The sequence below is a fragment of the Hermetia illucens genome, chromosome 2 (assembly GCF_905115235.1).
Source record: "Hermetia illucens chromosome 2, iHerIll2.2.curated.20191125, whole genome shotgun sequence".
In the NCBI taxonomy this organism is placed as follows: Eukaryota; Metazoa; Arthropoda; class Insecta; order Diptera; family Stratiomyidae; genus Hermetia; species Hermetia illucens.
The window spans coordinates 26,249,428-26,262,048 of NC_051850.1; the positions used below are offsets into that span (position 1 = coordinate 26,249,428).

A 12,621-nucleotide genomic window follows, 5' to 3' on the forward strand; every position below is an offset into this window, starting at 1 on the left:
ATCTCTAAGTAGCCACGTCATGGCAGATCCACGCAGACAGCACTCCACGAACTAACGGCAACAATTGCGCATTTATGGCCATAGAAAGCGCCTTCAATTATGCCTCATTTGCGGCAATTTGTAAGTGGGAATCGATCCGGTGTTAATCAGTTAGATCCTTCACATGCTAGAAGGGAGAAGATCCACATATTGGTCGAACAGAATTCTATTAAGGCAGGATGTCTCTTCTCTCTCCTCTGTTACGGCTCTTGGTAATGGTAATGGGCTATGGCTCCTGGAGGACACAAAGGTTTTCGCACAAGCGTTTACGGACGATCTAGCCGTAATAATTATCTGCTAGTTTGCGGGCACAATATGTGATAGTCGGAATGCAATACTGCATACTAGGGAGACTCGACTAGATATGTTCACTAAGAACGTCAGTTGGGGCAGCTGCACGCTTCCCACCTTAGCAGGGACGGAAATCCAACTGGTACAAATAGTCAAATATTTAGGAGTACATCTCGACTCCAAGTTAACGTGGAAGCACCATATTCAGGAACAATACCAAGAGTCCTGTAGGTTGCTCTGCTGCTGTGGGACTACGATAGGTAAGACGCAGGGACTTTCACCAAAACGGATTCATTGGATGTATACATCCATACTAAAGTCCATTTTGATGTATGCATGCATCGTCTGGTGGCCGAGGTTGAACTTTACTAGCAACAGGAAGCTACTGACCCAGATTTAGAGGCTCTGTTACTGGAGCAATGAGCCGGGCCGACCATGGCACTCGAAGCTATTCTAAATTTACCCCCAATTCAGGAGGAGGTGAAACGGAAAGCAGCTTACGACGCATATAGGTTTGATACTTTTGGCGCGTGGAAAGGCGGCCAATCATACGGTCATGCGTCTAGCAATCGTCATCGATCATATGGTTTCCAGATTCGTCTTCGAAAAGACATATTCCGTCGTAATCACCGAAAGATAAGAATGATAGATAAATGACCATCTTTTGGGACTACAGTTATGGAAAATGGATCGGGCGCAGGGATGCCGTCGGGAAATCCGATCATGGAATTGGCTCGACCTCGCGGAAAAGTGGCGATCATATTCCAGGCGGAGATATATGCCATTTCATTGGAAGCAGAAAAATGTTTGCGGCAAAAATAGAGGGATCGCATCATTCGAATCTGCTCCGACAGTCGGGAGGCATTATCAACATTTATCAACGACAACATGTCAAGCCAGTTGGTGTGGAGTTGTCATCAGATACTGCTGAAACTTGGCCGACTGTACGAAACATTCCTGATGTGGGTGCCAGGGCACTCAACCATCGCTGGTAATGAGGAAGCTGACAGACTGGCTCACCAAGGTTCTGAATCCACAATGGAGAGGCCAGATCCAGCTTTTGACGTCTGACCATCCACTGTCAAGTCTACTATGAAGTGGAAAATGGCAAGGATTCACGCAGCCGAATGGAGAAATTTGAATTTCTGCCGGCAGGCGAAAATCTTTGTGAAGGAACCCGAGGCTGCCAGAGTGGCATTTTTGTTGTCCCTTAAGAAGTGAACATAAAAACCCTAGTAGGACTTTTAACGGGACAATGTGTGGTGCGGGGAGTTCTCGACGGATTCTCCCATTGACATACCGTCGGCTACCACCACCAGCTCCCCTTTAGTTTTTAGGTAGGTAGGCTCGTCCGAACCTAAATGCTTGGCACTTAGTGCTAGTATTAGGTAAAATCCGGCATTTGCCGAAATTGTGACAACTCGGAAATAATAATCATCTTTGGCGCAACAATCCAGTTGGACCAGGGCCTTCAAGGGTGTTAGAACACTTCATTCAAGACCGTAACCGTGCACTAAAGGATTACAGTACCTGCAAGAGGGCAAAGGGGTGAGCATTACGCTCGCCCGAGATTATTTCCCTGATTTGACTCAGGTAATCATTCACGGCTGAGTCGACTCGTATCCGACGTCAAATCACAATACAAATTCCACCGCCATCAGTGAGATTTGAACCGCGTACGCGGCGTTGTGCTCTAACCACTTAGCTGTCCAGGGCTTGAAAATTGCCCTCGCGATAACTGTAGAGGGGGAAGGAGTATATTTGGGTAGTTCTTACACTTTAAGCTTTTTCCTCACTGTCAAAATATCATCTTCTTCCCCTGACGTCAGACTTGTCTGTTATAATAAATTACAATGTTAAGTCAAGATCGTCCAGCTTCTTCTCTTCATTAGAGAGAAAGTATATTTTCTCACCACATTCCTTCCAGTCGGCTTCTCGTACCTTGGTGATCCTTTCGAGCAAATGCCCCTTTCTTAGGTTTCCCTGTATATTGGTCTGAAATATGACGGTTTTCACTTCAGTATAATTCGCACTCATGTATGTCATTTTATTAAAATGGAGGTATTATCACCTGCTGCCACTTTCGGTCACGCTGCTCCCAGGGCAGAGGTGAGGCAGCGCCTGATTACTTGCGTCTACCAGTCAACCTTTTTTAAAAACTTGAGTGTTTAATTCAAAACGAGGGGCCCGTGGGCCACAAGAGAGATGCTTCTCAAGTATTCCGGCCCATCATCAAGTGGATGCGGACTCAGGACTCCCTGCAAACTCAACAAAAAATAGTTTTACCTCTTCAGATCCGCAAATTACTTCTTTTTAAACTACGAAGAGTTCAGTATAGAAAAGATTGTACACTTTTAGAAAGTAAATTCTCAAAAAATACTCAGGTATAAAGCACATTCAACAGATGGACTTAAGGACGCCAATTAAAAATTAACGAAAAATCCAAACTCTTTCCGTCAAACAGGCTAAAGCGGTTAAGCCATCTATATTTAACATCAAATACGAAAAAGATGTATGAGACCCAACTCATAGATATAGATGACGAAAACGATTGAAAAACGTATATGAGGCTACAACCCTGGAAGCTTTTTTGACACGATGTTAGTGGAAGTAGGATCGGATTTAGGTTCATCCTAGATAGATCAGCAGAATCTATGAGTAATGATCTTTAGAGGAAATAGAGTATCTAGAGTAACTGACAGATAACTTCTTAATGAGGATCAAACCATTAAAATAAACCCTAAGGAATTCACCTTTTAGATTGGTATTTATTGGGTAATAGTAGACCTGAAGCAAGCCTGGTCGCACCTGCCAGACCATGACACTTCAAAGTTTATTTTCTATTTCCCGAATTAAGTCAGACCGAGTAAATTAGATAGTATTTTTCGTGTTTAATTGTTCAACTTTTTGGATTACATCAGGTCACAGGACTTCTATTCCATGTTTTGTGATATAAATTTTTTCTGCAAAATTTTATGTTCATACATTCTTCATTCATAATATAATATTGGGTGCTTATTAAGTGCACCCACAAAAAAAAAAGAAAATTAAAAAAACGAACTGAAAAAACACCAAGATATTTAGATGGGTAAAATATACAGATACGGTAGATGGGTAGAGGTCGATGATGAAGATCTATTCAGTGGACCTTATGATCATCCTGAATATTTCGATCGCCAGCAATGGGTGGATTTGGCTGGTGGTGGTGCATCTGATGCAACCGCCCAGGGGGATGTCTGCCCTATGTCAACATCACGGGCACATAAACCTTCATTGGCTGAGGAGCGGACCGAACCTGAGAGAGCTGCACTTATGGGCATGATAGTATCGGTACTTAGCTCTGCATTTTACCTTCCAAAAAGATGGGACATTAATTGTTTACTTTACAGGCTCTTAGTCGTCCTGCGCACGGAGAACAAGTGGGGGATATAGGGGCTGGCCAGCTGTCAGAGTCTTTACGACGGGCGAGAGCAGGTAGAGTACCATTTTATTATTACCTATTACAAACATATTATCTTTTTCCACTGAATTTAAATAATTAATTTTATTTGATTTAACATTGAGATTAAAGAACAAAAAGGATATTAATTTTTGCTATAATTTTATAAATTATATCAAAACTGTTACAGTTCCCAAAGGTATCAACTTCAAGCAAGTATCTCTAGGTATACACCTCACTTTTGCTTTTTGCTTTAAGTCAGCTTATCTCGCTATGAAACATACCATGCTTATGTCGATTGCAAGGATGCGGGGTTAGTTAGTATTTGGAAAGTAAAGTATGAAAAAATCTATCCTTCAGCGAATCGTACCTTTCTTCCCTGGCGAATAATCTATATAATATTGCGTCCACTCTGAACAAAAAGTCAATGAATTCGTTGAAAAAATAGCTGATCAAGATGCCAGAATGCGGAGTAGGAAGATCTATTAATAAAAAATCGTGTATATAGACAAGGGACGGTTGTAAACCATGAAAAATACCAGTCATTGTCAGTGCAATCTTCCCTAGAAATCTCTATATTGGCAAGAATCGTCCAGAATTTCTAGTCGGTCGGTGAATATAACGATGTCGCTGAGAGTTTGGAAGAAGTTGGGCAGCAAGAGCAAAGCCCTGATGTTACCATGGGAATTATCCAAACGCCGGGATTTCGTAGTTATAGTTGCCCAAGGAAAGAAGGAGGGTTTTCTGGGTGGGATGGGTAAAGGCATTTTTACACGGACTGTTAGACTCCTACAATGGTAAACTAACTACCACCTGAAGACCTCCCTAACATCAGAGAACTAAGAGTTCTCCTTTTAGATGCGCAACGTGCATCTTTCTGAAAATGTTATTCCCTAATCGTCCACTACCCTATCTTCCATCCCCCGATTTTCTGTTAGTAAGACTGAAAGTATCCATATCCGCTTAGAAGCTGGATAAGGAAGGAAGTTCAGCCACGAACATAAATTTCCGATGAGTCCTCCTTTCCATCTGCGTCTTGGCTCGTTTTCCCAATAAAATCGCCACTCAATCAATATACGAGTATGTCACCTTGCTTCATTAGGCAGCCACCGCCCTTAAATCTTCTCCGTTATAGATGGTTTCGCGTTCCTTAGCAAGGGGACGTCGAGAATTACTCCCGCAATGTCTATTACAGGCGATCCCAGTACGATAGGCATACGTCTGGTAGTGCCTACGATGCACCACTTCACTGAGAGCATCAGCTCATACCCAGTACCGTAGTTCAGGATGAACTACATCACACATATGCCGAGACCTCCCCGACTTTAGGTCGAAACTCCTGGAGTAGCTCTTTGAGGGCTGAGCTGAGGGGGACTACGAATTAGACTGGTTTTTGTAGAATCCCAGTCATTCATTTTACATTTGATTTTTTCTTGGAAAACTGAAGACTTTCGAACTTAACTAGTTTGTCGACCCGCCATCAGTGCCGTAGAGAGAAAACCCAGGTTCGGGGTAAAAATGATGCACTAAAATTGGTCCCGGAGTGAAAATTATCCGAACCTAAGGTGAAAATGCCGCATTCCCTAGCCCTTTTTTAATTGAAATTGATATTCCGAACCCCGAGAAAACTCCAGACCCAGGGGAAACCTCAGCCTCCCCCCCCCCCATTATGAAGGTTCCCTTTATCAGTCATAGAATGTGTACAGGAAAAACAAGTTCGAGAATTATAAAAGATGCAGTAGACCTGTACCTCCATGTGAACATTACCTTGCATATATGACGAGCCTCTCGCATCATATAATTAAACATGCAAAGGCTATTCGTGAACGGTGAACTCGGGGTATCAGGCGATCTCCAGTTTCAACTAGCTTTCTCCCAGCAAAAAAGGGCTGTGCCCAGATTGAATTATTTTCCCCAGTAAAACAAAAGCCACGCAAGTCAGCTATGAAGAAATCGAAAACCTATAGCACAAAAGAAAACAACAGCACTTCTATCATGACAATCCAACCCTGAGCTCTTCAATGGAGAACCTGAGTCTAGACTCAGATTCTCCACTTATTCTAGTGGGAACCAACCCAATAGAGTTCTTAGCAGACAAGCCGAAGCAGTCCCTTTCTGTCAGCACTCCTGACTCCGGGCTTCAATCGGCTCCACCTGAGACTAAAGTCTTATCTACGGGTAAGCATCTGTCTTCGGGCCGCAAACAGGAAAACAATGTCTCTGGGCAAAAGGCCTTCGGGGAAAATCGCCTTCGGGTAAATCGCTCCAGGACGAACCGCCTCCGGACAAAACATACAAGTTGTGCTAAAGGGGAAAGATCGTCTGGGGCATCTGCGGCTGAGGGCAAACCAAAGTGGCAGCGGTCTAACTTCCTTTCTGCTAAAAGCATCGGTTTATAAGGAATACATGTATCCCTAGGTGGCCATTTCACTGTAGGCAATAGGTCTACCAGAAAGTCAAATCCATGGAGACAGCACTCCATGAGCTAACGCCAAAATGCGAAGGCGATGTTCGTTAAAGAATACGCCGCGCATTCATGGACGTCCAAGGCGCCTTCAGTTATGTCTCGTTCGCGGCGATTTGTAACGCGAAAAAACCGCATATAATCGATCCACGGTTAATCAGTTGGATCCTTCACATGCTAGAGTGGACAAAGATCCATATTTTGGTCGGACAGAAGTTACCTGAGGCAGGGTTCCTAGAGTATGTTCACTAGAAACTACACGGTACCCACCTTAGTGGGGGCAGAAATCTAACAGTCAAACAGCCAACCTCCAGGGACTTCAGGGAGGGTACTCTCAACTCTATCTTATGTAGGGCTGCGGACTCTAGGTAAACTCTTCTAGACATCTCTAGTTGGAGGTTGTATGACCTGCTGGCCTTTGTAAATGCTACCCGCTCACTCCAAAGATCTGATCCAGCTAAATTCTGCTCCCCTTGCTCTTCTCACAGCAGTAGCGGTCTTCAGAGTTTGATTCATAAAAACGTAGTCGCCACTTATGCTTACCTACCTATCTACTTTAAACTGGCCTCAATTTACATCGCCCTACCACTCATTATATGGCTCGCCTCTTAACCTCCTAACCGTGCCTGCAGTATTTCATTCATAAACTGCTAATCCAATTCCTTTCCTCCCTCCTTAAGTCCACCGCAAGGATTCAATCCAGGTTCACTGCAATTTTGATCAACGACTTTTCATTTCTTCAGATCACTAACTATAGGCTTTTGCCCTCTGTTGCTTCCCCAAGAGACCGTGTTGTCCCAAAGTTCAACTTAGACGCTCTGTTTTAGCTGGTGCTCTATAAATGAGTTGAAAAAAAAACAATAGCAAATGTCTTACTTGCCTTACTAGATGCTACTTTGTTTAATCCTCCTCTAATCTGATCAGACCAAGAGATCGTTGCTTTCGATGATAAGTACCACTTTAATAGATATCGCCCCAATATCAGCAATCCTTCCTCTTCTGACTCAACTTCCTCGTTTGGAGCATCATTACTCCATGATCTGCCCTCCTTCACGTTACTATGATTGGCTTGTTCCATGTAATTTCATCCGATTTCCTTTTTAAAAAAAAAACTTCGAACTTTTGTGACTACCCTGCTTGGCTCGGCTTTCTTAATCACTCTTACCTAAAACTAAGCGGCATCTTTCCCAATATGTGTAATCTTTTTAAACTTTTTACTGAATTGATGGATTCTTTTGCCTCTACTGGCATCACCTGCTGGACAGTAACGTATAGCATGCATAACACAAAAATGTTTAATGGAGCTGTAACACGGTATAGCTTGTTCCATTGGGGTCTGCCTCCTAATATAGTTTTAAGCGTAGATTATGCTTTTTATTTCCACCGTTTCTGGCGTCCTTTTTAATGATTCTTTGGAAGTCACCCTCCTTCTCTGGTAGGTAGTGCTCCTCTTTCGTTAAAACATCTGCCTCACCTGATGCCGTCCCATGCGCACTGCTCACCCTCTTTACGGTCAGCCAGTAGGTGAATTAATTCTCCTTTGGTTCACGACATTGCTCAATGCCCCGTCCCAGACAGGAGCCGCGTATGATCAAGTCGATTTTACCACCTCTGAAATAAGCGAGCTGCAACCATATTTTGGCCACCAGATACTCGGCATCCTCCTCGGTAGAGATAAGCTTGCCTTTGCTACCTCATATGTGCGTTTGCTACCTCATATGTGCCTTCTCCAAGTGCTCCTTGACGCTTGGCCTAACATTGATCACTACTCCCAGGTTTTTAATGATCGATTTTGAGACAATCTCGTGGTCACCAAACCGGGTGTTCACAGTATTGTCTTTCCTGTAACTGGTAATAGGGATTTAATGATGATTTGATGGCATGAATTGTTTCACCGTCATACACATAGCTCATGTCTTCGAAATTTTTGGCAACTACGCCCACTGCCAGATTATCTACGAAACCAATCGAACGTTATCTTTTTTGGCATGCCAAATCCAAACATTTCATCGCACGTGGCGATCCACAGCAAGGGCCCTAATACGGAACCATGAAGAACACCTGTTGCTATCTGTCGTCCGTCTTGATTAGAAGGAGGTCCTTCGGGCATTCATTAGGGAGAATTTTCGATAAAACTTTATATATACCCTTTTTTCCACCGGGTCCATTTTCTCAATGCAGACGCAATTTGTTTCTGCTGAATCGGTAGAACTTGATAGCATTCTTATTAACGAAATAATAGTTCAAAACAACATTAAAGTGTACTCGTATATTTACTATCATCAGATCCTGAAATCCCTCCTGAGAGGACTCGAATATTTCCATCTACAGTCGTATCACAATTAACGATCAGACAAAATAGACCACCGAAAAGACCTTCGGGCCAAAAAGAATCTGCCCCTTCTCTGCCTGGTCCTTCAAAATCAACGCCTGCTTTAGACTTACTACTGGAAGGTAAGGCACCTTCCATTCTTCTTTATTTAGTGCTGAATTTTTATCATCCATGGATGATCCAGTGGAACCCGGAAAATCACCATCTGCAAGTAAGATCGCTCGGCCTATTGGGCTCCTAGTTCCACCATTAGCATGCAAACTTGCTCAACATTCTCTAAAAGTTAGTCCTAACGGACTACAACGACCGCCATCTGCAAGCAAAATCCCCCGGCCTGGTCAACTTACAAGACCACTATCAGCAAGCAAAATTCCACGACCTATCAGTCCTGCAACTCAATTTCCAAAAATAAGGCCGACTGAATGTCAAAGGCCACCATCAACAAGTAAGGTTCCCTGCCCTTCAAGACCATCGTCAGAAGACAGAAATGCTACATTAATTCACACACCACCTTCTGCAAGTAAGATTCTTATCGAATCTTATGGTAGAATCAGTATTCAATGTATAATAAATTTCGACAGAGGATGCAACTCCCCCAGGAAGTGTTCAAACTCCTGAAATTACTAGAGATTTCTCACCAGCCGTGCCCCCTTCATCATCAAAAGCCAGACCAAGTTGGGTTCAAAGACCACTTTCCGCAAGTAGGACCTTGCCTGACACCGAGTCTCCATTGCAAATAACAGAGCCCAGTGGTTTTGGGATATCGCCCACAGGAAGTACAATCACCTCTGTACCTCGATAACCAGACATTAATCAATATTTATATTCCAAGAAATCATAAGTCCGCCAAATGGCCCTTTGACGCTTGATTCATCTTTCGAGACATTAACCGGACCGGAGGAAGAAACTCCAAAGCAACGGTCTAAAGGTAGCCCTCCCCTTGATTTTGTTCCTTCATCGCCAAGGGCTGGACCAAGTTGGATTCAAAGGCCTGTTCCAAGACGACGATGGAGACGTCAGGCACCTATTTTATCTCCACAGGATGGACCAAATTGGCTTCAAAGACCATCTTCTGGAAGTATAATTTTCACCGACTATTGTTGGTCATAATTTCTGCTTATATATGTATCTACCTGTGCCAGAACTGATTGCTGATATTGCGACTCCAGAGCCAGATCAAAGTAGATTTTCCGAGCAAAGTTTGGGAAGAACATCTGCCTCAGCTTTCATACCGGAACCTAGTTTTTCATCGCCCAAAGTCGGCCCAAGTTGCCTTCAGAAGCCACCACTCTTTGCAGGTAGATATTTCTCCTAAATATCTAGTAGTTATTTTGTTCACTTACCCTTCTAATTTTGCCAGAAATTGCTCCTGCTTCCGAAAGTCCTCAAAAAACTTTCAGCGCAACTACGCCTCGAACGGTGGAACCCGGCAGACTTCCAAGACCATATTGGGGAAAGGAGGTCCCTGTTTCACCAAAGGCAGGACCGAGTTGGCTTCAGAGACCATCTTCCGCAAGTAGGTTCCTTGCCATTTTGATTAATAATCATTAATCAGTATTTATATTTTTTATTTGTCAGAAGCTGTCACCTCTCTAGAAAGCCCTCGGACGCCTTGCGTTGATAAAGTGCCCCCACCAGTCGAAGGGCGTAAGCCCCGAATGCAACGCTGGGCAAATAGGGCTCCTATCGTACCAAATCTTCCTACTCCGTCACCAGTGGGACCAAGTTGGTTTAAAAGGCCATCTTCCGCAAGTAGATATCATTCACAAGTTGCTCTGTAATCATATTTATTGACATAACTGATTTTATCAGAAGCTGTTACTTCTCCAAAAAGTCCTAAGACACCTCTTCCTGTCACTACATCTCCAGCAGCTGAGCAAAGTATAAATTCTTCATCGCCAGAAACCGGGGCCGGTTGGCTTCGGAGGCGACCCATAGGGATTGCTGTATATGAATCACCTATTTCGGATCCAAGTATACTTCACTCGCCACGCCCGGCAAGTAAGACTTTTGTGCCATCTGGTGATGCATTCTCAACGTTAATTATTGATAAATTAATTTCTGATATTATTATGATTACTTTTACATCAGGTTCAGTACTGTTGGTAAGCGACTACCTCCTAACAATTTATATACTCTATTTTTAAGCCTTTATAAATGATACAATTCGGAAATCATACGTCATTAATCAATAATTTTGTCTACAATTATATTCTTTCAGAAGCCAGTTTGCCCCCGTCAGAAGCCGGACCAAGTTACCCCCGAAGGCCACCTATGCAGAGCCGGATTCCCCGTCCACCTGCGATTCCTAGACCGCAATCTGGCAGTAAACTCGCTTTACCACCTGATTACTGTATAAGACTTGATAGACCACCATCTGCGAGTAAGATTCCTTTGCCACCTGGTCTATCGAGAGCGGCTGTGCCCAGCAGAATTCCACAACCCCCTGCCGACGCTATTGAGCATCGAAGGACACCTCAAATTGCAAGACCACGCTCAATAAGTAAGGTCCCTCTTGCATCTGGGTTATCCCGGCAAGGTACAGTCGCTAGACCTCCCGCAGGGGTTCGTCCACCTCCTGCTTGTCCAGTGCCTAGCGTTCGTCGCCCACCCCCAGTGGCCAGACCCAGTGTTGTTCAAAGACCAGCGCCTGTGAGGAGAGTTTCCCGTGGACGGTTGATGCCACCACCGCAACTTAAGGTTTCCGCATCTCGACAAGCTAAACCGAAAGGACCTCAAAGGCCTGGATTGGCAAGGCAAAAGAAAGCAATCCTTGAAAAGCAATTACAACGAGGTAAGCAATTTTTTTGCCATGTTAATAGAATTCTGGAGGCATTTGATATGTGGGATGAGAGCCTGCTTCTCGATTCGCATAAAGTACAAGTAAGCAGCAGATGCGCGTAGTGTGTCTTTGTGTTTGTCCCGTAGCCGTAGGCTTATCACTTCATAGCATTTTTTGTAAATTAATGAAACTGAAGCATATTCTTACCAATGGTGGATGAAAATCACAATTGACAAGTGAATAGGTGATACCACTGTGGAGAAGTGTGTAGTACACCGCACATCTCCTTCATAATCAATATGGCATAATCTATGACCAAGCTGGTTTAAGGACACCATGTATCGATCAGACAATTTTCACAGATTTTACAGTCTAGTTGAGCCTTAATGCGGCTAACCTAGATCAATCTTCTTTTATACAAATGGCCTTAAAGAAATTTTGTGAAGTCTTAAAATCAAGGCAATCACTGAACAAACGCAGTTGATTGCCATTGGGCTTTCGCAATTTTAATAAAATGCAAATATAGATAAAGAGTTGGCGAGAAGAAGAATAATGGACAATAAAGAACTAGAAGATCACATTAACTATTTAGAAAGACAATATTCCAAAATTTTGAACAACCTCAACGAAGAAATACGTCAAGAAGAGGAAGGACTACAGGCAGCTGCGATTTTGGAACCACACGATCAGGATGAAGGTAATAATAAATTTCTTTTATTGAAGTTTTATGTTAGTCAATTTAAATGGGAGACATAATAAGAGGTAGCATCCCTCACTACTTAAGAGGGAATTCAATAAGATGACAGCTGCATATACAGTTTCATGTTTGCTAAGCTTCATTAGTTTTGTCTATACTTATTATACCCTTGGTAGGGAACCACCCCGAAGTTAACGCTTTTTTTCTCATGCTTTTACAAAATGTAATCCTTGAAAATTCTTCTACCAAAATTTGGTCAACCGCAATGACAGCTATATCGCTATTCAAAAACTAACGAAAAGCCACCCCGCAAGATGAAAACACCAAAATGCACTCCAAAAAAACAACGCTTGTCTTACACTCTTTTCGCTCAAAAAAGCTTCAAGATTGGATGAGTCTAGTTTTTTGAATACCTGGGATTCTCACCCACTAAAACCACCCCCACTTTCTCCCGCCTTTCTGAGAGAAATCGTGGACAGTGGAACATAACATGCTCCGGGTCCTCAGGTGTGCAACCACATTCAGGACACAAGGGAGAATCATCCAGCCTGAATTGGTGCAGGTACTTCCTGTAACC

General features: G+C 43.2%; 1 protein-coding gene across 2 annotated transcripts in view; it reads left to right on the top strand.

Moving 5' to 3' along the window:
• The first annotated feature begins 3,182 nt into the window (after nt 1–3,182).
• LOC119650405 (titin-like) overlaps nt 3,183–12,621 on the top strand; it is a 71,252-nt gene continuing 61,813 nt past the window's right edge. For both annotated transcript variants that reach the window (XM_038053190.1, XM_038053191.1), the window contains exons 1-3: nt 3,183–3,660; nt 3,720–3,804; nt 10,787–11,359. In XM_038053190.1, coding sequence (XP_037909118.1) covers nt 3,415–3,660; nt 3,720–3,804; nt 10,787–11,359 — 904 coding nt within the window. In that variant the 5' untranslated portion in view covers nt 3,183–3,414. The remainder of the gene's footprint in view (nt 3,661–3,719; nt 3,805–10,786; nt 11,360–12,621) is intronic.